Source organism: Agelaius tricolor, unplaced genomic scaffold (assembly GCF_023055355.1).
Source record: "Agelaius tricolor isolate 1412-34295 unplaced genomic scaffold, bAgeTri1.0.p SCAF_1, whole genome shotgun sequence".
Taxonomy (NCBI): domain Eukaryota; kingdom Metazoa; phylum Chordata; class Aves; order Passeriformes; family Icteridae; genus Agelaius; species Agelaius tricolor.
The window spans coordinates 76,570,950-76,598,031 of NW_027269261.1; the positions used below are offsets into that span (position 1 = coordinate 76,570,950).

Sequence of the window (27,082 nt, forward strand, 5' to 3'; positions counted from 1 at the left end):
GTTTCAGGATGACAAAAGTCAGAAACACTTGACTTTTACAACAGATTGTGTAGAGGTTGTGAACCACTGATCAGTCTTGATAGCTGCTGTGAGGACCATGTAACAATGGTAAAATAAACATTGCTACAGCAGCTAGTAGATCTGAACATGATAACAGCTATGGGATGGATGCTGACAGTTCACTGTTTTTTTAATCTTGAGCTCTTTCATTCTCAGTGTTAGCAATAGCTCTCTCTATCCAAGCTCCAACATTCCTTTATTACCCTTCAGATAACCTTATTAATGAATTCAGTATTTTGCTTCAGAAATAACCACAGTATCCCAAATTCATTGTTTTGATTTCTCAGAGGAATAAAACATAGATCAAAGGTGAGCTGCAAAGGAAGAAGGTCTCTTATAAAAATGCATGACAATTTTGGGAACTGGTGAACTTCCTTCAAAATAAAAGATGAAGTGAAAGTAATTTGCATGTTATTGTTGGAAAATTTACCCAGCCTGCATTCTTTTATCAGGCTATGCTGGAAACTGGGGCATGAATGTAAATGGTGATATTTTTAAGCATTCCAGGCTGATCATCTTGTCCTGTCTGAATGTACTCCCTTCAATGCATTGGGAGTGAGTTTTAAATGCCTCAAAGAACCACAGAGAGCCACAGAATTACAGATATAGTCAATGCTTGGTAATAAGCAGAAGTTTGGACTAAATATTTGCGTTCCCACACATCTGCTGACTCTGTAAGCCCTGAAGAGGCCTTTGGACAATTGGACTGCTTTCTGGATTCATGTGACCATGATTCCTGCCTCTTCCAGACAGAGTGTCAGCATATGTTACTGATTTGTTCAAGCATTAGGAAGATTCATTCCACTAGCCTGGATACTCCACAAGCTACTGTTCAGAGCAATTAAGATTTAGATGTTTAGATTTCATCTCTTAAAATTGTCTGACTTCCTCATTTCCCAGATTTAGAGTCTCCAGAGGAGATTGTCTAGAGGATATGAGCCATTATATGCTCTGCAACAGAAGCAGGAAAAAAAAAAGTATTTTAGCCTTTAAAATTAGCCACTAGCCCTAATACTGCAAGGAGAAAACGACTTGCCTTTCTTTGCCTGTGAAACTTTTTTTACCAGCTTTAGTACCCTTAATTTCACCCCTTTCCTCCCAGATTTAGGTTTTAAACCATTGCTGCCTTTAAATGACAGCTCCCAGCGTGCACATCTTCACATGTGGTAGAGAGGAGCTCTCCAGACTCCAGATCCAGCTTGTAGGACTGGACACTAATGGTTAATGGAGCTTGCAGCAGACTTCACAGCACTCGGGTCTCACAAAGATAAACAATTTTGGGAGCTCAGTACAGTCCTAAGCGCTTAAGTAAGGATCAGGAATGAAAATTCCCATTAGCTTCACTGAGATTAGTGTTTCAATCTAAACTGACTCCATTCCACGTTGTTAAAGGCTCTTAGTATCCAATGTTGTGATTTACAGCCATATTTTAAGAACTGCTTGCTACCCAGCATGCTGGTCCTCTTCTGGAAATTACTGTTTTCAATTTGCTTTGCAGCTTAAATGAGAATCCGTGGTTTTTTACTCTGGGGTGTTTTTTTGGGTTTTTTTTTTTTTTCCTATATGGTTGCTGATCTTTAAAGCTCTGTTTACTAAAGACAGATTTTAAAATCTGTTCCACAAAATGATATTAAGCCCAGACATTATTTTTCCTGGGATAAGCAGAGAGACAGAAATGCAGCAGAAAGGCACATGACCAGTATCCTCCCCTTCCCTGAATTGCCCAAAGTCAGCTTCAAAGTTAATGCTGCCTTCAGGGTTTGTTTGATTTTGGTTTTTAAGTAAGGAGCATTCTAGCCCTTTGTTTTAAAATTCATGGAGCACAATGTCAGCTTTTCTTTGAAATATATAATAAGCCTTTTATGTGGTTTAGAAGTAGACCTGCATTTTGGCACAGAACCTGCCTATTCATGTCTATAAGGAGAAGAAAAATTATAATGGCAAAAGCAGTTTTGCATGGAAAACATCCAGGCAACAAGACCATGCCTTTTTTTTTTAGCCAAGTCCTGTTTGAAAAGCAGTTGCAATCACTTCTGGTTTTAAAGTGATCAGAACCCAGTTTTAACCCAGCTTTGGAGCACCAAGAAGATTGCTCATCCTGAAAAGCACACCCCAGTGATAGTGCTGGGCCACAAGCCCAGTTGCTTTTCAGTACACTGCCATTTAGATTCTCCTATATTAATTTTCTCTTCATAGCAACTTCACTGGACCTCTGGTGAAAAAGAAACTTTTTTCCTAACGATTTATAGTAATTGTCTCAGATGTGCAGATTTGTATTAAGTGTTTAAGGAATGCATTAAGAATCTCTACCTCATCAACTGTTTTACTACTCCACACAAGCAAAGCTTCTACTGAGGCAAATAATGTTACTGTCATTCCTTCCAAGACTTTACCTGCCCATCTAGATATGCACTGCTCCTTATAGAGCCATATTATGGACATCCCCAAACCAGTGCTATTTGTTGCTCTATTGATTTGCATCAAATTCCTAAAATAACAGCATTAGTTTTATTATTCCATATCACTTTGAAAAATTCAATAAAACAGCAGTAATAGTAATAATTTTAAAGAGTTTTTATAAGTAATCTTTATAAATAAATACATATGATGTTTTCTGTGTTGCAGTTAAATTTAGGTGATTCATGCAAGCAAATATCCTGTCATACTGTCCAGGAATACTGCTGGCACATCAGATGTAATCTTCTGGAAGGTAGCAACCAGGCTAAAAACATTGTGTGGGTAGATAAACCAATATTTTTAATAATCTACATTATTTCAAGACATGCTGAAGTTCTGTAGCAACATAGGATTGGTATAATATGCTAAATATATAAATTATATTTGGTGTAATACACTTAACATTGGTATAATGTACCTTAAAAGTATTCTTGTTATAGGGAGAGCTCAAGTGGCCAAAGCACACTCATAAAACCAGCACAGCTCTACCAGTTAAGAGATGATCCCAGGAAACATCAATTTCTGCCAGTACAATTGCATCTATGTTTGGGACATCTGTAAACACAGCTGTGCCATTCTGGAATCCTACTTTTTTACCACTGAAAAGCCTGAAATCCAGCTCTAACCTGATATTTTGAGGAGCTTTGTGCTATCTTTAGAAAGATGCTAGTCTGTCTTGAAAGAGGCTGCAAATACACCCACTTAAATTTCAATATATTTTTGAGATTCTTTTGTTCTATGCATATTAAAATGAAGGACTAAAAATCAATTCCCTTCAAGGCCAGAAATGTGAGATAGAATCCAAAAATATGACAAACCGTTTGATTCCAATTAATGAAATAGCATTCTTTTTTCTTTTTTTTACACCCTTCATTTAAAAGTTATCTATAAGACTCCAAAACATATCTAAATAATATAGGGGCAATAAATTCACAAAGTAAGATACTTTATTATTGTTAGCATTATATTATGATCATTCCTAACTCTACTCTTCCAGCTAAAGGACCATTGGTTCTTGTTCCTATTAGAGCAGAGATATGCTGCTCATGTTCAGTGACCCAGTTCCAAGAAGTATCACAATATAGAAGCCTATTTTCCACTTAATAAACATGCATAATTCCTGTGAATATTAGCAGTGATTATGCACACTTACACACTCTAGGGCATATTCATCTAAACCCAGTGAATTCAAAAGATCTGAAGGAAAATGTATTTGGCCCTTTAGACTGCAAGAAACCCTAAAGAATGATAGGAACACTCAAGAGTTTTTTATTGGTATCTTTTATTTTAATGACAGTTTTGTATATTAATTTCTTAGCTCTCTGCCTGCAATGATAATTAAGTTTTATGCAAGATAAAAGAATTAAGGACTTTTTAGGAGAGAAAAAGGAAAATTAAGACAGCTAGTAAGGATTAAGCTTAACAGTTAGGATATTCTCTTTGAAGAAGGAAATTTTAGGTTTCAGCTTGTCTGATGCTATTTCCTACAGAAGAATAGGTTAATTGGGATATTGCCAGCAGCCCAGAAGGTCACATCTCATCACAGGTAGATAAATGAGAGGGCAATCAGTACAGATTCAAACAGAGCCATGATAAATCACAGAATAGGTAAAGTTGGAAGACACCACAGCAGATCATCTGCTCCAGCCTCTCTGCTCAAGCAGGGCTATCCCAGAGCACATGGCACAGAACTGCATCCAGAGGGTTCTGGAATATCTCTAGTGAGGGAGACTCCCCAGCGCCTCTGGGCACCCTGTTCCAGTGTGTGGTCACTGCACTGTAAGGAATTTCTTCCTCATATTGGGAGAAACTTCCTGTGCATCACTTTCTGCCTCTTGTCCTACTGCTGGGTACCATGGAGCAGAGCCTGGTCCTTCCTCTTGACACCTTCCCCTCAGATACTGATAAACATTGATGAGATCCCCTCTCAGTTAGTTCTTCTTGAACAGCCCCATCTCCCTCAGCTTTTTTTCATAGCAGAGATGCTCCAGTCCCTTCATCATCTTTGTCCCCCCTCTGCTGGACCCACTTCAGGAGCTCCATCTCTCTCTTGCCCTGAGAAGCTCAGAAATGGACACAACTCTCCAGATCCATCTCACCAGGGTTGAGTAGAGGGGCAGGATGACCTCCCTTGACCTGCTGGCAATGCTCTTCCTCTAATTTATTCAGTTTTCTACAGCTTAAGGAGTACATAAACCACTGTGATAATGGTAAGGCAATTGCATTATTTTTGTCACTTAAGAGTGAAAGCAAAAGGCCTCCAGTCAGGTGATTTTGCTTTTTCTACTGTTCTAGATAGCTCTCTGCAGTAGGAAGATGTAACTCCCATACCCTGGAGAAACTTAGAATTTAGCACCAGCTCCTGTCCTGAGCAATGCCTTGTGGTTTTGCATGTAACTTCACAAAATGCTGGCTTGAGTTTTAGCTTTCTCAAAATGCTATCCACAGATTTCTCCCCCTGCCATGCTCTGTGCAGACTTTGAGGACAGCTATCTCAGTGTTTCAGTATTGAGGACTCCTTGTGGCTCTGGGCTTCCAGTACATACTCAACTCTTCAATAACTATTTAAAAAACTGCAGAACATTCACTTCATTCAGCACCATGGAGGGAAACATGAGCCCCAACAGTTTGCCATGGATTTCATATCCCAAGAAGAATCTATCTACCCAAAAATGGACCAGTATTTTCAATGAACCCACTATATTGCAGAAAATGTTAAATATGCAACAATATGAAGCATATTTCTGTCTATTAACTACTTATCTAAAAGAGGTAATTTCGGCTGAAAATTTTTATAGACACTTGCATTAAAAGTGCTGCAAATAATTTTTCCTGTAGAGTCCATTGGTGAAACTGCTATTTATTTTAAGCACTGGATGATTTGTATTCATAATGGAAACTTCAATAGTAAATGTTCCCAAGCCAAACTAGAGTAATTCTCCCTTTAGTCAATACAGTATTTATCTACATCAGTAAACAGCACAGTACAATTGATGCAAATATGTAGAGTTGGAAGGGTTTGTGTTGAGGACCTGACATCCACATCACACATGTTCTGGAGGTTCCCTTTCAGACCAACTCAAGCTTATTAGCAGCAATTAGATACAGTAAATTATCAGGTATGATCCCAGGACACATCTAGTTATGTTTCATAAAAAAACCAGAACCCAAACAGTTTCTATGCCCTAAGTGCATCCTACTCTGTAATTCTGATGGAAGAGAAGTTCAGATAACCAGGAAACTCACTTCAAACTATTGTTAATATGAAATGTCTTGTCTATTTAAGCTGATATTTTCTATTGTGCATTAGTAAAAAAAAAGGAGTTTCCTTTGCACCTAAGTTAGATGACCAACACCTTTTTATCAACACACATGAAAATGCTCCCCCCACAGCTCTCACAAAGAAACAATGTCATCTTAGGTCAACATGAATTGGAGATGGAGGAAAGTCTTGTATTTCTTTTCAAAATATATTGATCTATTGAAATCTTCCTCAATAAAATCCAGTTCAGACAAAGATAAATGTCATCCCTCCCAACTAGAAGTTTATGCAGAGGAATTACAAATCAATACATGCTTTCATGCATTTTCACCCTGAATATATTTTAAGTGAAGTGAGATGCTATAAATGTAAATCATAAAGATTCAGGTCTCCTGCTGGTGGCTCCTCCTGGAAAGATCAAATTTCACATCTGGGGGTTTATCTGCAGCCAGAAGCCGGGGTAGACAGAATGCCCTACACAGAAGTTGCCACCATGGCCAACACTCAGACTATGAGCTCCTCAGAGACATTTTTACAAGCATTTCTGTGACACACAGAGAAGTAAAGCTCTGGATTTACTACAGATAATCATGTTTCTCCTCACAAAATTAGTATTTTGCCCCTTATGGACATTAAATATAGGATGACAATAAACTAGACTAAATATATGGCAGTGCTATTACATAGCAAAAATCAAACCCCACAACTACCAAAGCAAGGCAGAGAATCACATTTCATGTCCATGTCTAAAGATACATGAGGCCATAAAACTAAAAGCTGGATATTGCAGCTTAGTAAGATTACAAAGCTGTCTGCAAATTTCAGGAGCAAAATACTGCTTGTGCTCTTCGTGCTATTTTTTGCACTACCATCTCAGAAAACATGATATTGAATTTACTTTACTCCTGAAGACACATCAGAGAATACCTTGTGAAATATCTTATGAACACTTCAAACACTTGTTTGAAGGAAGGAAGTCCTGGAAGTTCTGAGTTATTTCCAGATGTTTTTCCTCACAGAATACAAAAATCTTAAAGAAAACCAACAAACCAAACCACCACCCCACCAAAAAATCAACCAAAAAACCCCAAAAAAGCCCCAAACAAACAAACAACAAAAAAAGAAAAAAAACCAACAAAACAAAGCAAATCACCAAAAACCATCTTTACTGTGATTTTCCAAAAAGAAATAATTTTTCCTGAAGAGTTGACACACTTTATTAAGAATTTTTTAAAGAAGGTTTACTTTTTTCCAGAAACATGTATGAGCAATGACTGGATGTCTGCTCTTGTTGGATGTGCAGTGAGTAGGGTGTAAAATGGAACTTATAAATTATCAGTCAATAACAAGTACAACACCTGAGGTTGTACAGATTCTTTCATCTGAAAATAATTCATTACAAACTTATTTGTCTCTTAAGAACAGGATTGTGAGGCAACATCTTCTTCAGCCATGAATATTAAAATATGAAGACAGAAGCTTATTTGTGTAAGCTGAATTAGAAGTTTATGCTAGAACCATTTGTTAGAAAGAAAAAGGGTCTAGGTAATACTTTGCAGAGTGATCTGGTTCAAAGGTGAAGAAATTTAGGAAAGAACCGCAGAGTGCATCTGAGGAAAACAACAGTCCCACTTGTCTGCAAAAATTGCCAGTGTGCTCAACAGTAACTACCTACACTTGAAAGGCTGCTTTATTTTTATTCAGCCTCACATTGTATTTATGATCCTACAGTTCATCATTGCCATTCAAGATTTGTCCTAATTAACATTACTTTGAAGTGTCTAACCTTTAGGTCGACACTCAATTCTGAATTAAAATATAATTATCTTTGTAACATGAATACACTTTTTATGCTTCCCCCATGTTCTTCTTGTTACAGAATAAATACATAATAAATGTAAGGGAAAGACTGCATTGAACATGACAAAGTAATAAAAAATAAGAAGAAAATAAACAGATCAGCCTGCTTTCCCTTCCCAATAAAATGAGAAAAAAGTGACAGCAGGGAAAAAATAAAGGCAATATCTAAAATTTATGGAAGAAATCCTTTGTGCACAGTGCATAATTTATCTGCAGGTCATACTGTCATGAAACTTCACTACCTTTATATAAATATGTCCAGCTATCACATGGTTTATATTGATGACCATGGCCATCCTTTGAAGGTGAACGACATCACCTTTAAAATTTGAAATGCATGTCATGAATTTCAGAGCACAGAGAATGTAATCTATTTCTTGTGAATAAATCACAGCTTTTTTTCCTAAACTTTGGTTCCTGTCACTATAGTTACACAAATCACTGGTGTGAAGAGGGTAACACTTCCCACTCATTGTCTCATCTTCACCATTGCTTCTCCAAGCAAAGTTATTCCTCAGTCTAAATGACCAGCAGCTCTGGACCATATGTTTGCTTTACATTGCTTCATAACTCTTTCTACAGTCAAACAACTTACTTTTAAGTTAACAAATAACTTAGTAAATAACTTACTTTTACGTAGAGCTGCTGAAACTCCTCAAGGTTCAGTCTACCACTTGGACAGTCCTTTAGAAATCCTTTGTACCACTGTTTTAGCTCGTGTTCATTGAACTCCGTGCTCTTCACCAGATCCTCCATCACCTCAGGGGCCAGCTTACTATTTTGTTTCCCCATTTTGCCTTAGGAAGAAATACATGAATACAATTAGCCAAATGTGAACATTTTAAACTGGAAATAGCCACATAACTTGAACAATTGTTTTGTATTCACTGCTGCTTTCAGGAAAACATAACTTCTCAGATTTGCTAGTGAACATGAACCTAAGTTATGCTTGATTATTGGAGGCTGAAAATAGTGAAAAAGGAAATGTTCTTCTTTCATTTAGGAATCTTAAGGCCTGGAGACAGATTACTCTCATTTGCCTTAAAATTAGGCATTTACAGTTTTTCTTTACAGTAAGATTGAAAATGATTACTTTTTTTTCTTTGAATGTAACTAGAAAAAAATCACAGATTCAGGGCTGTCCACAGAATTCCTCCTTATCTTTGTCTTGAAAATATCTTCTGATATGACAGCTACAGAAGCAGCTATTCCTCACATGTCCAAGGCTGTAGACAGACAGGCGTGTAACATACAGCACTAGGTATTCCACTGGGAGGAAACAACGCAAGAGTCCACAAACTTGGCCTCAAACAATGACAAAAGCAAACTGTAAAAATAAATTTAATTCATATGCATTTGTACATACACATGCATACATACACATATATATAAATAGATGTGTATTTATATATTTAATGCATAATCAATAAACAGACTGTTTACATTTCATCACTGTTTACATTTCATGATCATTAACTCTGAAGATAGTCACTGCACTTGTTATATACATTTTGTATATATTTAAAATATTAAACAGAAATACAAACTTTGCATGTATGTATAGATAAATAGAGCAATTTCAGTACTACTCATGTTGGCCCTTTGAGATACTTTCAGGTTCTCTGACATTTGACCAAAGATGTCCTTTGAGAGAACTTTATAGAAAACTTCATCTTTAACATTTCCCCATTTTGCCAAAGTTTTTTCATGACAGATATCTTTCAGTTTCTTTTTAATCAGATGATAGACAACACTTAACTTGTCCTGTAGAGAACTGCAAAGCAATGAATAATTTCTTTCCAGAGCCCAGCTTTGCATTTCCATTTTTATCTCCAGTTTAGCATCTGTGTCTAATGACTGCACCACACTGAATGCATTGATTTCTAGTCCATATCACCACCCATTCCCAATTTTAATCTATGGCTTTTGGGATCTTCCCCTATTTCAAAGCATTTTCTTTCTCCTCAAAAGGACAAACATTGTTCTGCTCCAACAAATCAATGTATTTATATAATTTCCTTTATGGGAACATTCCTTGAGCAGGTGCAAAGTTAATAATTCCTCCTGGTCTCTGTGTGTGGTGAACATGTCCCCTGGTGCCCCAGTGCCAGCAGCACCAGGTCTGCTCCTACAAGACCTCATAGCCCCTCTCCCTTCTGGCCAAGGGCCTCCCTGGTCTGAACCTACTCCATGCTCTAAACTCACTTTGAGGCTCTGCCAAGCTCCTGTTCACAGATTTCGGTAAACTTAGCACAAATATGTGAGAGTTTTCAATCTTCCAGTTAATCGTCACAGGTAAAACTGTGCAGATGTCCAGAAATCAGCTATTTTGACTAAATAATGGGTTTGCAGTTTATGGTATTTAGAGCAACTGCCCCAGCCTTATCTCTGAAGTCCCCATTTTCTCATGTATGACCATGACCCAGTTTGGCACATTCTGAATTTAAATCCCACGGAGATTAAAGTATACTAATGCAGTTATTTCTCTAGCTCCCAGATAGGTTTTACAAGAAACAGTGACTTTTTAAAATTTGTTTTATTCTTTATGAGCTGTGTTTTCTTCCTCTTTTTCATTCACATGCTGTTATGTTATCATATATATTACAAGAGTTCTACAGTTATTACACTGCAAAGGGTCCATATTGCTAGTTTCATACCTCCTTGATTTTTCTTACAGGCAACTCCTCTAGCATTGACTCTTCCTTATCCTCACAGCAGCCAACTGAATCTAGTTCCCACCAATCCACTCTTTTATAACACTCTTCTTATTGGCTTCAGGTGTGGCCTGTTAACATCAGGCCTGCTCCTAATCTTTAGTAATTGGTTCAGCTGCAACTCTTTAGGGGGTAAGATTACATTCTATAGCACCTTCCTTTACCCATACTGTATCCCTCTACACTGTTACCTTTTGAAGTCATAAGGTGCTTTGCTTAGGATCCAGAAAATCCCTAAAAATACTCAGCAGTTATAGTAACTATCATAGGTAGATCCAAAAAGCCATTCAAAAAACCATTCTTCATCAGGATTCATATCCCCGTAAGTATTTAACTTAACAATATTTATGGATGAAAAAAGCATCCTCAATGGGCAAAAATCAGGTGGTTTTGACTGACCACTTTTCTGTTATAGCAGCTTTTTGATCCATGTTAGCTTTACAGCCCTTGGGCCTGGCACTACAGAGAGCTGAAACAGAACAGATGTGGTGAATCTCAGCCACATCTGCCAAAGTTGCCTTTGTTGATTTTAGTGATGTGAACATAATCCACATAACACACATGGGCCTGCATGTGTGTAAAATACATGAATAGACACACATATCCACACATAACCTATCATCAGAGTCAGATAAACAAGCCACCAGCTTTTGCCTCAGTGACCCAGGTCCCTAATTTGGGGAGCTGCCTGTCTGTCACAGGTTGTCCAGTAAGTGCCAAACATCTTTCAGTGATTTCTGATGTTACCTCACCACAGAATATCTCCTAGTAAAGGAAACACTCTCAGATAAACACTCTCAGAAACTATTTTTTCCACAGAACCAAACCAGTATTTGAGAAAAGTATAATTTGTGATTTCTGGGTTCTGCATTCTTATTTGCTGCTCCAGCATTATTATGGTGAATAATCTGCTGGGCTCTGTTTGGGACAGAGTCAGCAAACTGACCTAGCTGGTCACAATGCCTTCCTGGAATTAGAAGCACTCATTCTTTCTTCATGTTTTAAAGCTCTTTTCTTAGAGAAATTGAATTACAATCTGCAAGAAAGCTCAAGAGTCTTATATAATTATCAAATATAAACTCAGACTTCTGGCTCTGGGAGATCCATCTTATTTGGGAATAAAACTCAAATATGTAGATTATCTAGTTAATCATATCCTAACATCTTCTAAAGCTTCATTGAATCTCTTATTATTATTGAAAAAGTACAATCACCCATTAGCAATGAGTATGCTACTGCCAACACATTTAGTTTTCTAAAATAAAAACTATTTTTAATTAACTTACAATCACAGTTTCCCAAACAAGCTTTTTCCTTGTGAAAATCTACAAATATGCCTTAGGAAAAGACAGGTGAGAGCAGCTGCACAGTCCCTAAGATTTTAAGAGTAGGAAAGACCACTCTGCAAGCATTTTTTTGGTTAGTAAATCTTATAATTTTCAACTATAAATTTGTTTCTAAGTGTCATATTTCCAACCATGCAATGTGACAATCCAAGCACTGCTATTCATAATCAGTTGTGTTTTCTGGCAGAAAATCACGAAAGGAAAAAAAAATAAAGCCTTCATGTGGGGGAGAGATTCCTGATAACCAAGGAACCAGGTATGTGGGTGCCACACAGCATGGATACAATGTCAGGTCTGTTCTCAGTGAGATTACTCTGGCAGGAGAATGTTTATTAACACTAGCAAGGACAACACAATCCAAATTAGAGATCAAGAAAAGCACTAAAACTCTACTTTTGTGCTACAGGTAGCAAAAGCAATGAAGGTTGAATTTTAAAACATATCACTTTTCTGAAACACTTGAAAAGGCCGTCAGCCATCCAGAGAAAATTGCTTTTCAGAAATACTTGGTAGGCTACTCCAGTATTTAATTAAGTAACACCTTAATTGCTGCTTCCACAGGCTCATAGAAAAGTCAGATTTTAAAGATGGAATTTTGTTAAACAGCCAATCCCCAACCTAAGGCAGCCCAGGCTGTGCCAGCAGCAGGTGGGGCAGTATGAGGATGGATCTGCCTGCTCTTTGCCTTGCTGGACCTCAGGAGGCTCACACCAGACAGCTCCTCCAGCTCTGAGGCCCAGTATTGTTTGTGTGATGTATTTCCTGCAATGCTATCGTGTCCCACACATGCTCATGTTGTTTCAAAAGCTCTCCACTCCATCATCATCCAGACCTCCTGGCCAATGGCAAGGCTTTTTCCCTAGAATATTTCACAGCAGGTCCTGCACAGGTTTATCAGGTCTGCTTCTCCCATTTGGCTTGCCAGCTGTAAACTGTCAGTGTGAGCACAGTTTCACAAAAGAAAATTTAAACTGCACACCTAAGAAATAAAAAAAAAAATAATTTGAATAACAAAACATGACTTATAGAATCTTGTTTGCTTTTTAATGATCTCAAAAGACCCCTCAGCTGTTGCTTACACAGCTCCATTCCCAGTCTTCTTTCCCCTCCTCTCATTCCCCTTCGGCCTCCTTGGCATCTGCTCAGTGTTCAAAGGGACCAAGAGCAAACAAATGAACTCTGTCTGTTCCTAAGGGAGAGTGAACTGTGTGCTGCCTGAGATCTCCTATTTGTGCTGAAAAAGAACCCAAATTCCACTGAGAAGACAGCACCAACAATGCCCAACAATGTCCCTATAACCCAGCTCTGTGTTGTTTTGCTTGCTTTCCTTAGACATAGTTACATAACCCATTCTCTTTCCAAGCTGCTTTAGGAAAAGTGCTGCCAGCAGTTTGAGGGAGGTGATTCCTCCCCTCTGCCCAGCACTTGAAACAGCTCCCACCACTCCCCAGGTTGCTGTGTCCAGTGCTGGGTTCCCTACACTGGGCAGACATGGACTTACTGGAGTCCAGCAAAGGGCCACAAAGGTGATGAGCACTGGTTATAGGAAGGAACTCTGAGAGTGCTGGGGCTGTTCAGCCTCCAGTAGAGAAGGCTCAGGGGTCTTACCAGTGTGGGTCTAAATACCCAATGAGGGGAACAAAGACAGCAGAGCCAGCCTCCTCTCAGTGGTGCCCAGTGAGACAAGGGCCAATGGGCACAAATTCAAATTCAGGAAATCCTCTCTTGATGTAAGAGAACATTTCTTTACAGAGCAGGTGATCCAACACTGAAACAGATTACCCAGAAAGGTTGTGGAGTTTCCATCCTTGATGATATTGAAAACCCAACTGGAGCAATCATCTATAGTTGACCATGTTTGAGCAGGGGTTTGGACTTGAGCATCTTTGGAAGCCCCCTCCAATCCTGATGATTCTGTCATTCTGTGAAACACAGGGAATGTGTTTCACACATAAATGGGTCAGTCACACCACCTATTTTTGATATCCACAGTAGCTGCTTAATTTCACTCAATTCCCACATGGGTAGCTGAGAGAAAAAGTGCTCTTCCAAGGCAACCTTTGGAGAAGAGGTACTGGCGACTCAAGCCACCTTCCTCCCCCCACTGATTCCAGAAGTGCAGAAAGATTCACCTCATAACCCTGGGCAAAAGCACCAAAGTGGTTTAGGCTACCCCAACTTATTCCCATGTACTCTGGCTGCTTTGACACGTGCCTGTGTTCCCATGCTCACTTTCCCAGTAATTCTGCAGGAGTTAGGCAGCTGCTAGTCAACCAATACCTCTGCAGCCTCGTGAGGTCTGTGCATTAAATGAATTCCCTTGTATGGTGCATGTTTTTCTTGCTCTTCCCTGGCTTTGGGAAGTGGGAATGAGTCGTGTGGACTATGCCAGAGGCAAATGACAACACTCACTTTGCCAGCTCAGCTGTGCTGGCAGGCACTCATTAGGCTGGAAGGAAAACTGTGGTTCATCCCCACCCCTGTGCCCACTCCCAGCCCACGAGCTCCCACAGGAACGTGCTGACTCCTGGGCACGACATGTGAAATCCAGGCACTGAGCAAGCAGGAGTGGTGGGTGCCTTTGCAGTCTTTCACCCAAGGCAAATCTAGAAACAGCACACCAGTGTTTAGACTCCAACATACACACATATACAGGGGCAACAAAAACCCAAACAATTAATGCTGGGGAAAGCAAAGACCTATGTCTATAATCTACAGTAGCAGAATAATTTCCCCATGATTTTTAAGCAGACTGTTTATCGAATTTCCAGCCTTGTGCTGATAACTCCTAACAGCTCCCAGCATTGTTCCTTTCTCTTCAGGCTGTGTCAGATACTGCCTTTTCTCTACTAATGCCAGCATGAAGGATAGATAGAAAAGCTATCAAGCCACACAGATGCCTCATTCCTTCAAATACATTTATTATTTCACAGAAGAAGAAATTTGAAGCTAAAGTCTGTCTTTCACACACAAAATAAACAACGGCCTCATACCCAAAGTCCCATGGAAATAAGTATCCAAGGAATGACATGTTTGGAAAATAAGAGGAATTTTGCCATCCCCATGGAGAGAGACTCTTTACTAGGAGCTGCAATGACATGACAAGGGACATTGGTTTTCAACTGAAAGAAGGTAGATTTACCCTGGATATAAGGAAGACATATTTTACAGTAAAGGTGGTGAGGCACTGGAACCAGTTGTTCAGAGAAATTGTAGATGTTCCATCCCTGAAAGTGTTCAAAGCCAGGTTGTATGGAGCTATAGGCAACCTGTTCCCTGTTCTAGGGAAGGTTCCTTGCCCATGGCAGAGGGGCTGGAACTAGGTGATCTTAAAGTTCCTTCCGTCCCAAATTGTTATACAGTGATATTTTCCCTAAGCAGATAGTGAAGCACCTCTTCACATCAGTTGTTGACACAATTTCTAAGTCAGCTTGCATGTAACAGAGATGATGCTGAGCCCTCTCCTATCCACTCAGTAAAGCCCTTTTTTCTCCCAACACATGCAAAAGATGAAGGTATTTTAAAGGAGGTTCTGGCACTGTGGCATCATATCAGCTCTTAAGATTCTGACACAATAGAAGTCCTACACTATGATTAAGCCTTCTGAAAAAGGGGTCAGTCAGCCTAGAAGGGACCTTCTCCTTTCACTATCTCTCCTGGAATTGGCCTTTACTTCATGATGTGATGGCATCTGCAGCTTTCCAAGTTCCCATAGGACAAGAACTGCTTCACTCAGTTCAGTCCCATCTTCCTACTCTTTTCTCAGAACCCCTGGATCCAAACCCAGAGCAGCTCCACACCTGCACTTTCCTCACGAGAAAGAAGGGCTGCAACAACCTGTAGGAGTGGAAGATGAAAGCAATCCAGCGGCAGGTGTTTGCTGTCAGGACAGAAAAGGCAGGCAGGGAGCAGCATGGCAGACACTGGCAGAGGTACCAGGGCAGAAGGTACCCAGCACAGTGACAGCCAAATGGGGCTGGGCAATGCCAAGCAATGGCCCTGCTCTAGCTGACCCTGCTAACTGGGGCTGAGCACTACACAGTCTTCAGAAGTCCCTGCCAACCTCCGCAGTTCTGAGATTCAAGAACTGCAGATATCCTTTCAGTAGCTGTTGTGGGAGAAAATTGATTCACAGGTATAGGTAGATTTATAATTTATAGACTTTCATGTTGTTATATTGGCCATAGTGACATCAGGACCATGGTTTTCCCTTTACCCAGAAACAAAACTGACCCTGAACTAATAGCTCCTTTCTGCATACAAAACTTAGGGCTCTATTTTAAGTTTTTAACTTGCCATGATCAAAAAATAAGAATTGACATGTATGTGTGTATGAGGAATAACTTCTTTATTGTGCAGGTGACCAAGCCCTGGAACAGATTGCCCAGAGGCTGTGGAGTCTCCCCCACTGGAGATATTCAAGATCCATCTGGACACAATCCTGTGCCATGAGCTCTGGGATGACCCTGCTTGAGCAGGACCACATGATCCACTGCAGTCCCTTCCAACCTGACCCATTCTGTGATTCTGTGTTTGTGTAACACCATACTGAAATTAGAAGCAGTCATGATTTACTGATAACATAAACCTCAAACTATGGATGAAAAAATAGGCTAGGTTCCAATTTATGTGGCACTACAGCAAAAATTGGAATAAATCCAGTGATTTCAGATTACTTTACTGGCTTTACCAAATATCAGATTCAGGCCTGCAAGCTCTCTCTGTAAAATAAATGGGGGAAAATAGAGAGTAATGGCATTAAGGAATGCAATTATCCAACCAAATTGAATAATGAATGCAGAAAAGAGGTCTAAGCAAAAGAAGAGAGATATATTTTTAAATTTTATTTGAAATGAGATGGATATTCAATTAGATTCAAGCAATAAAGAAAGCATTTGAAAGGGTAAAACCTGTACAGGGGGATGCTCTAACTTAACAATGACTGATATGTAGGGTTTTTCTCTCTAGGTGACTAGAAAGCTAACAATGAACTTATTTCATTAAAACCATTTGTTTTCTGTTAATTGTGGAATAAAGCAAAAAGGTGTTCTCTACATTTTCAACATGAGAATCAAGGGCCATTCCAGACTCTCAAGTAGCTCCACTGTTGATGCAGCCCTGTGAATCACAGTAGGGCTCTATTCACAGCCTGAGGCTGAAACCAACAGCTTGGGTAGAAACAAACCTGCAGACAATGGTCTGAACAACATGGCAGGGTCTCATTTCTGCCCCCTTTTCTCATTTGGATTGGGAAATTGCTTACAAAAACCATAGCTGGCTTTCCTCCTTTACAAGTAGACAGAGATGACAGGACAAAGTGTAACTTACTTGCGTTGTCCAATGAGACACAAGTGCTCAGAAGAGTTTCCAGGCTCTACCAGTTAGTTTTAAACTTGGAACGACAGGGGCAATATCCCTCTTTGGCTTGTTCTTTCTCTCAGGCTCTTTTAGACCACATGGAGGAGTGTCCACCTTTCTGGAGGAAGCTTAGGCTCTGAATGTTCAGTTGTCTTTAAGAAAATTTTTGCTTCCCCCTTACCTCCATTATTTGGCTTTGATACATCAAAGACTTGTTTGTTTCTGGTTTATTTTCTTCCAAGTCCCCTTTTTTCCAGTATTTCAATAAAATTTAGTGATTTATATGTTCTACAGAATTTAGTGATTAATTTCTGACAAGAACAATCAGCTTGTTAATGTTGAGTGTCAAACACATACTTGAGTAAATCTGTTGCCATAGTTTCATTTTGCTATTGGTCCAGTGTCTGTAGACAGTGGTGATAGTAATTAACAAAGAGGTATGATTTGAGGAGGAAGACTGATTTTTCAGCAATGGAATGAGTATTTTCTTCACTGGACTGTTGTCCAGGAAATTCTGTCCTTGTAAATAATAATCTTAAAATGCCTGCAGAACATTTACCTTTCTCTAATAATTCATGTGATGAACAGCATTGCAATCACCTAATTATCCACAATGCTCCAACATCAGAGCTTTGCTGTGACAAATTTGTTTTGTACCTCATATGAAATATAAGAGTTTTTGACTGCTTTCTCTGAGGTTTTATTCTAGAATATGGTTTCCAATAGCCTTTCCCTCATGAGATGAGAAATCTGTAACCTCCTGGACCTTACAACTTCAAAGTGGCCACAGGAGAAAATTACACAGCAGCATTACATAAAGGTCACTTGCTGAGCCTTGCATTTCAAAGAGTGTTTTATACAATTTTAGGTATGTCAGAGATCTGTCCAATATTCAGTACTGAACCTTTTCTGGGATAGTTGGTGTAAACATCTTTTTTCTGGGGGAAGATTGACAGGGCATGCCTGAACATTATAGCTTCCCTGAGCATATTTCAGTGTTCTGGAACCAGTCTACATTTGTGTAGACTGTAAACAATTATTTTCTTTTGTTATGCCAAAGTGTATCAACATTTCCTCAGCCCGAGACACAGATTTTTTTTATCAATTTGTAGGGACTAGTGTCAATTCTAGCATCAATTAAAATGCTGCTTTTCTTTGAGATAAAGATTATTGAAGGTTCACACTTGGGGATACGGTTTTTTAGACTTTAGCCACTGCCTTGACTTCATTTACATGTATGCACAATTTTTTTTCTTAGTTTTCATTTGTCTGTAAACAAATATTCGTCTGTAACAATGCTATTAAAAAAATAAAATAATGCTATTTAAAAAGTTAACATGTGCTTTCTCTCTTAAATTACAGGATGTTTTATTTGCTATCAGTTTGTTTTATTGTTAGTTTGAAATGTCATTTTACTCTTCTGTTTGATATATGCAAAACCAAATTCCCTAAGGTGATATGCTTACCAAGAAGTACTTTTACTGTTCACCTTCCAGCCTCATTTTAATTTGAGTTTGACTCCATCAGGTGCCTTTTTAGAACTCTGACTCATAAGTCATTGTCTTGATAGTACACGCTTCAGTCTTCTCTTATATCCATATTCCTCATCACAATAACTGCCCTGACTCCTGCAAAGGTGGATTAATCGAATCTTTGCTGTTTAAAAAGTCAGTTGTCTTTGGTCTCTCTGCAGTCAATGGAGAGGGCCAGAAATTTCAGTGATTCACCCCGTGCAGAAAAGACATGTGAAAGAGGCAGGATGAATAGATGTGTGTGTATTTTAAGACAGAATGAATCAGCAAGCATCTCTTTCCTTCTGCCACTTGTAGAGGCAGCCCTCTAAATCTTCTTGGATCTGAAACTGGATTTCTAAATGCTTAAAGTGACGCAAGAAAAGTCCCACCTTGCTCATTGGCAGTGGATAACCTAATGCTGCTCCTGATCTCACTAGGAAAAACATACATTTGCCAAAGTCCATTGCTATTCCTATGCATCACAACACATTCAGGTGTGATTAATGCCATTACAAGTACAACATGCTGGTGTACCAAATGCAATCCTTCCCACAATGCTATTTATGTCCCTCATAGCAGTGGAAAAACTCTCTTCCGCTCTTTTCCAGGCCCCCACAAAACAAAATAGTTTTAAATAGCTGAACTGCAGAGATCAAATTGTTCAGGATTGTTTCATTATGCCCTTGTCATTTCCTGCTTTTTCCTCAATATAGTTCTTAACCAAGTAAAGTACTGGCCTCTAAGAAAAATCTTTTTTATTATTATTAAATACAATATTCTTTTGCAACAAATTTCACTCTGACCATCTAAATGCTATATTAATTTCTCCCTCCAACTCATCTCTAATATCCACCTCCCTCTTTACCCAACAGAGTCCCTTTAGCAGCCGTGTCCAGTGGTGCAAGGCCCTGTCTTACTGCACTGGATTCTCAGGGGGAAGCAGGTATGGTGAGCACTGTATGGCCCTCCTCCAGTCTGCTGGGAATAACAGATCAGTGCTCACACTGGTTCCTCTCTGTTCCCAACTCACACAGAAGTGACAGGATCTCTTTCATCTAGTTCATGCTCCTGTGTCCTGCGATGACAACTGTGATTCGCAAAGGGTGTAGTAAAACTGAGCAGTGATATCAGCACATAGTCTATAAATAGTGTTGTGATAACTGAAATAAATATAAGCTAACACATACAGACACACTTCAAACCTTCATTTCCATTCAATTTCTGCACGAAAAGGAGCACCCCAGACCCTGGTGTTAGCTGGCTTTTGCACACCTATGACTGCTGTACGTGAGCGGATTTCAACAGATCATTTTGACCTATGGTCTAAACTCTACATTACTAAAAACCACGTGGCTGTGTTACAGCTGATGTTAACAGGAGTGGTTAGCAGAAAAGCAGATTACAGCTTTTTATTTTACTAAAAACCTTTCAAATTCAAAATAAAGTGTTTGTATCATTGTGGCTAGTGATCCATTGACGCAATGCTCCCCCCAAACTCATTACAAATGAATCTCCAGAACTGTCCCTTGTGACTGCTTCAGATGGAGCCTGATTAAATGCAGAGGAAATATATTACTGAGAAGATGAATCATAATTCTGCAGAATGAAATCAATGGCTTTACACCTTTGAGTTGGACACAGGGTTGATCAAAAATGTTACTCATACAAATGAGTGAACAGATGAATCGTGTACACAGCTTGGACAGGGAAAAGGTATCTAAAACAATCAGAAGTAGCCTTGACTATGACAGAAAGCCAGAAGAAAAATTGAAAATTCTTTCCCTAAGGTAGAACTTTCAAATAAAAATTCTTTCTTTGCACTGCTATGAAATGCATGTTTTTTTTCATCACTTTCGATATTATGGTTTGGAATAAATGTAAAAATTTTACTTAGAGTGGTGGGATAGCTCATTTGAAACAACATTTCAGTTACTTCAATCTAGCTCTAAGCTGACAGGTTGTTAACAAGGATGAGATGCCCTAAGAAGTACCCACTGGTATGACTTCAGCCACTCCAGTCAACTCAGCTGCTGAGACACAGGGTGGATGTCTCAGACACCTTAGGTCCTTTCAGGTAGCACTAGACACCTCCACTTAAGCAGATGCACCAGCCAAATGAGATCTTTCCCTCCAGAAAGGAAGGGACACCTAACTTAGAATCATAGAATCTTTAGCTTGGAAGAAACGTCTAAGATCAATTCCAACCTTTACCCCAGCACCACTGTGCTCACCACTAAACCATATCCCCAGGTGGCACATCCGTGTGCCTTTAGAACACTTACAGGAATGGTGACACCACTACTTCCCTGGGCAGCCTATTACTATGTCTGACCCCCCCTTTGAGCGAAGAAATTTTTCTTCATATCCAATCTAAACTTCTCCTAATGCAAGTTGAGGCCATTTCCTCTCACCCTGTCATTGTTACCTGGGCAGAGACCAACCCCCAACACCAGCTTGAACTTAACAGTTAAATGCTGCAGTGCCCTGTTTCCATAGCAGAGAAAAGTCATTGCGGAGAAACCTTGCTCACTGAAATTGATTCATCAAGATTCCATCTAAAGGCTCTCCCTCTGGAGTTTATGAAAAATGTTTGCCTTCCCTTAATCCCCATTTATGCTATGCAGGCAGCATCTGAGAGCTGGGAGGGAAATAAGGTGTTTCTGATGCCACTTAACACACTGACACTGCTGTGCAATGCTGTGCTAGACATCAAGCTGTGAGCCCTGCTGCCCACTCCAGCAGGCACACTCCCAACCAGCAAAGAGGGCACGTGCAGCCAGCTGCTGTGCCAGCAGTGCCCAAAGCAGAGCTACCAACTCACCTGCTCTCGGTGCCCGCATGGATCCAACCACAGAACCACGGAATTGTTCACGTTGGAAAAGATTTTTAGGAACATCGAGTCCAACCAGCACCACCAAGTCCCCTCTGCTATTTCAGAGAATAATGCACAAGAGGTCCAAATCACACCTGATCTCATTTCTCAACCTTGACTACTATCCTTAATGGATATTGGAGCAAAAAGGTCAAAGCTGGGAATGTGTGAAACTGAACTAGTCCCACCGGGTCTGAATTTAGAAGTATTCACTGACAACTGTGCTTCCTCCTCTAGGACATTCCCTTTCCAGAGCAGCCAATCCAATTTCTGTCATAGAGCACAAAACTGATTCAAATTTTAATATGGCTTTAATGCAGACTGAATCTATTGGCAAACCCAGCATCAAAAAGCAATAATGCATATAACTATTAGTTGGTGTTTCCTCATTGTTAATTAACAATTAATATGTGTTAATTAACACCTATTAGTAACACTTTGAAATCACTCATAGATAATATAGATGAGCCTCATAAACCCTTCTTCCTGGAAAAATGCAAGTATTTTTACAGGTGATAGAACTACTAGCAAGGTTATATATTGAGAGGAAAAAAGAATGCACTCTGACATTAATATTGATAGAAACTGCAAAATGAGCAAAAAGGACAAAGCAAAAGGAATGCTGGCTGTCTCAGAGGAGACTCTATGTCCCCAGTACAGGAACCTCATTATTATTTAATGACCTTAATGGCAAGGCCCTGAGCCTCGTGTATGTCCTTCATAACTAAAGACTAATTACAACTACAACCCAGTAAATCTCAGCCATGAAGCATTTGAAAGCTGTTAGCTATTTCTTCTGGTTTTGACTTCATTTATACAGTATAATAGTTCTGCAAGACAGCATGGTAAAACATACAACATTCCATGGGTCCCAAATACAAATCATAGCATATGGTCTTTCTGCTAAAAGATGCCAGAGGGAGACAGGGAGGGAGAGAGAGAAAGCCTCTCGTGCTAAAGGACAGCACAATTTCATAATTTCATACATTAAAAGTAATTGGAACAATTTCTTCCAACTGTTTTTCAATGAGAGCTCTACTGGAATAAATTTATATAAAAACTGGCTACTATTGCTGTGCTAATAAAACTGATAAATTGCTCAGCTGAATCCATGTGTGTGCAAACCTGTTTTTTTTTAGTTTGTGAAATAAGAAAAGGTATACAAAATGAAAAAAACAGAGAGAGATACAGTCTAAATTCCAGTAGCATTTACCATGGCCAAGAATAATAAAATCTATACCAAAGAAAGAAGAGAAAACAAATGAGACCAATACAACACACCACACATTTGTAGTACCACATCATCCATTTTCATCCAGCTTCTGTGCCTCATCCTGCAAAGGACAACAGGTTTGTTGTGTTTTGGGCTTTTTTAGTTTAAAGACATGCCTATTTTTCAGACCACTTTCTAAAATGCTTGTTTTTCTAGGACACAGAGTTCAGCAGTTATATTTTTGGTGATGACATAAAAAGTAAGCAACCTTTTTGATTCAGGTTGATATCAGTGCATGCAGAACTCCTTCAGCAAAGCACATGGAAAGCTGCTACAAAGGAACAGCTCTGAGACAGGCCATAGAAATACATTCAACGAAACAGAAAAAAAGCAATGGTGAAGCAGATAAAAATATGGAGGAAAACAAATAAAGCTATATAAACCCGTAAATTATTATGAAATTCACAAAAACTGTTGTCTGAATTCCTTCAGTTTAACAACCATGAGGATAAAGCACTTGATGGAGGTTGCTAAGCACAGACAAGCTGACTCAGAAATCTTTCCAAAGGTCTCAAAATTGCAAATCTAAAATAGCAGCCCACAGTTCCATTAAATTGTCTAGGAAAATATAATTTTGTTCTGATTCACTGTCCACCTTTGGTAGATAAAGACCCACTGAGGAAACTATTTTAGAAAAACAAGCAAGAAAAAGACATTATTGTAGGCTACGAATATTGGAAAGCATGATATATAATTCTAATTCTTAGGGGACAGGATGTTTTTTCCTAATTTAGGGCTGTCTGTCACTGAATTTTCCATAGGAATAGTTGAGGTCTATGGAACCGCACTACAAAGGTGCTGGATAAAAAAGGGAAAAGTAACCATAAAAAGACATTTTTATTTTCTAGCAGACCTGCATTTGCAGAAACAACATCGAGGGTTTTGCCAAAGCTGATCAAGGAGGATCTCTCCAAATTGAGGGGGAATTTTTGGAGGTAACAGGCAAGAACAAAGAGCCTGGACAGCCTTTGCATGGCTGTGCCTTTCACAGCAACTGCTGCTCCCAGGTGACAGGAATCAGCAGCGGGTGAAATATTTTTATTCCCAACCATGATACTAAGCAGGAACTGCACTGGCAGCTACCCTGGACTATTTAAGTCTGTAGAATCTGGAAAGCTAGAAATATCAAACACTGCCTTCCTTGGCATTACCTCATGATTACTTCACTCATCACTGGAGAATGTGGAGGCAAAAAGGTTTACTATAAAATGGTTGTTGCTCTCTCTCATGATTCCAGAGGCTGGGAATGATATCATCTCTTTGGGAATGATATAATCTCTTTCATATTTATGATACTTCTGCTATAAAGCATAAAAATTAAACTGATTGCAGGAAAGAAAAAAAATATCTTGGAATGACAAATGGGAAAATATCCTTTCTTTATAATCAAACACCTTCTTTACCACTGAATTGCACCCACAGCTTTTTTAATTGAAAAAATGCCCCACACCTTTAGTACAGGAAAATAACATCTACGATGGTATTTAAATCAGCTTGCTTTAATGCTCTCCAGTTTTGGTGTCTGTACCAAGTTAGTGACTGAGACCAATAGAGACACAGTCATCTCCAGGTAGAGACTCAGCAAGTTGATCTAAGACACTTCTCCTGGGTTGGGATGAGTCATAGGTTGGAGGTGCTGTCCTCTCTCCATTGATTCTCCAGACTATCATGGCTAATAATCACTGATTCAATTAGCTTTCCTGAATTCGTCTGATCCCTTTTCGGCCACATTTATATCTTGGTCTCCACAACATCCTGTGGAAATCAGTTTTGTAATTTAATTAAATGTTATACAATAATTTCATTGGTGACCCTCTTTCTGGCACTGTGAGAAAGAGTGACTATTTCTTACTCACCTGCTCCTCATCAGACAAGAAATAGCCAGACTCTGTCCAGCCTATGTGCCACGTTTCTAAACAATTTTACTCCCTTTACTCCCTTCTAGGCTTTTTACAAACTAATTGTTTACCATACAAGTGACTATAATTACAGATGGAATGCTCCACGTGCTTATAAAATAGAATTTCTAAATTTCTACATTTTCATATTAGTTCCTAGATATTTTAGCTGCTATTTGATATGAATTGGTAATTTCAGAGATCTGTTCTCACTGATTTCCATTTTCTCTCCCAATTTCTACTTGTTACAGTCATCCATGTATTTTGTCCCACAGGCATTCCCTTCCTCTTATTACCAGTAAATCCACCTGACATTTTATATTCCCGATATTCAGTATTTTATAATCATGTTGCAGCAATTTATAGTCAGATTTAAATCCAATTGTTATGAGTAATCTCAAATCATACACAAACCTTCTCACTTCACTAGACAATTCCACAAGTCATTTATGAATACTTTTCATTTTTATCCCATTCTTCATAAATTGCAAAAATGTGTGATAACTGTTTTTATGTCTAGCACCTTTTACCATATTATGTGTATATAAGCACTACACATAACTTGAAAAATTTAAAACTAGAAAGAAAATGCCTTAAACACATTGTTATCATTAAAGGCTAAAAGCTTGATAAAATATTTCATAGAGTCCTGTATTTTAACAACCTAGGAAGAAGTGTTGCACTCATTTAGGGTAGAAAAGGTATGATTTCACGCCCAAATTCCTTGTTCATCTCCAGTATTTGTCATTGAACAAGAATACAGATTTTGGATAGGCACCTGGTCTTGATTCAAAGTCTTGATTGAAAGCAACAGATAATCCACAGGTCTGCAGCTGGATCAGGCCCTGCTTACGTTAAATGCTGTGCTGGTAGAGCTGTTAATTCTCTCTGGTGTATAAATTAAGGCTGCAGTTTAGGAATAATACAAACAATGGAATAAAATATAATAATAACAAAAAAATCCCCAAATCCCCAGAATCCAACATCACAAAACACAGCAATGTTAAAAACTGTAGTGGCACTTTGCAGGAGTTTGGAATATGTACTAAATCAAATCAGAGGACATAATATAAGAAGAGTTCCCTTCCAGAAGGCAAAACTGTTTGACCTAGTTATACTTGTAGCAGGGTTTGGGGTTTTTTTCCTTTCCTTTTTTTTTTTTTTTTTTTTTTTTTGTTTTGTTTTGTGTTTTTTTTTTTAATTTCCCTCAACTACTCCCAAAAGATTCAGTATAAAAAGAACCTGTTACAGAATGGCCTCTAGAAGTGAACAAGGCTCCAAATGATGGGCTTCTGATAGTGATATTTTTCAATCTCCAAGACAAAAAGGAGTACAGAACAAATGATATTCAGGAAACCTGCTTTTCCATAGTGAAAAACAATCCCTTTATCTTTCCAGATCAGAGTAGCCCTGTTACTGTGACCAAGCAAGAAGGGAGGGGAGCGAGTGTGTGTCAAGAAATAGATTCAAGAAAAGGGATCAAAAATCTCTTTTCTTGCTTATAAAAATCTGTATTATTATTTTTTTGTGGGAAATGTGTATATATTGGAAAGGAAAAATGTAGACTTCAAAACAAGTGATATAAGGCCAGCTTTACAAAAACATGTAAGTGCTTCTGTGGGTCTGGACCACTGGCTAATGTAAGTACTGTTGCCTAATTGCATTGGTTCATTTCTATTCAAGTAAATCAAGGTGATGTTCAGTACAAATGTATCAAGCATCCCTCTGGCAGCTTGAGTGCTCTTCAGAAATCTCACCAGGTACCTAAATAGCTATGCAAATCTCATCTCAAGTATTTAGTTGCTGCATTCCCTGCTCAAAATGCAACTTAAACTCTGTCACCTTTACTTTCTAAGAATACAACACCAGCATACAAAGCAGGCCAGACACTGAACTTTAAAAGGCTGTGAATCCGTGCCTTGGTAGCTCACGTGGTACCACTTCTGAACATTGTGAAGGTCCCAGTTTCTCATACACTGCCACTGCAAACCTGTGAAAATTCAGGTTGGCATTTTATTCTTCATGAAAATAGCCAGGCCTGTGAATAATCCTGTATTATATCAGTGTTATTCCTGGGTAAATGTGAGTGCTGAGCTGTGAGTGAGTGCACATTGACAGAGTGTGGTACAGCATGTGCCTGAGCAGCCTGTGAAAGGATGGGCTATAAGTGCTGCTGAGAAACAACACCACATATAGAGATGTACACACACAATAAATATAGGCTAAGCTGTTTTATTATAGAGATGTGCTTAGCATTAAGGGTGCCTGCACAGCATTACCATGGCTCTGCTCTGAGACAGACAAGTAGGTAACAGCAAATTGATTGTAAATCCCAGGCCCAGGTTGTCCCTCTTCCTCTTCTTCTTCCTTGTCCAATGCTTACCCTGTACTTTGGCTCCCTGGATTGCCAAGGCAGTCCCACTAAATCTGTACCAGCTCATCCTGACTCTTTCTCCCACTTTCCTTCC

The 27,082-nt window shown here is 39.0% G+C and overlaps 1 protein-coding gene across 2 annotated transcripts in view; it reads right to left on the bottom strand.

Moving 5' to 3' along the window:
• Positions 1-27,082, bottom strand: part of VSNL1 (visinin like 1) — an 87,326-nt gene that overhangs the window by 39,273 nt on the left and 20,971 nt on the right. For both annotated transcript variants that reach the window (XM_071440414.1, XM_071440423.1), the window contains exon 2: positions 8,270-8,436. In XM_071440414.1, the coding sequence (XP_071296515.1) occupies positions 8,270-8,431 (162 nt within the window). In that variant the 5' untranslated portion in view covers positions 8,432-8,436. The remainder of the gene's footprint in view (positions 1-8,269; positions 8,437-27,082) is intronic.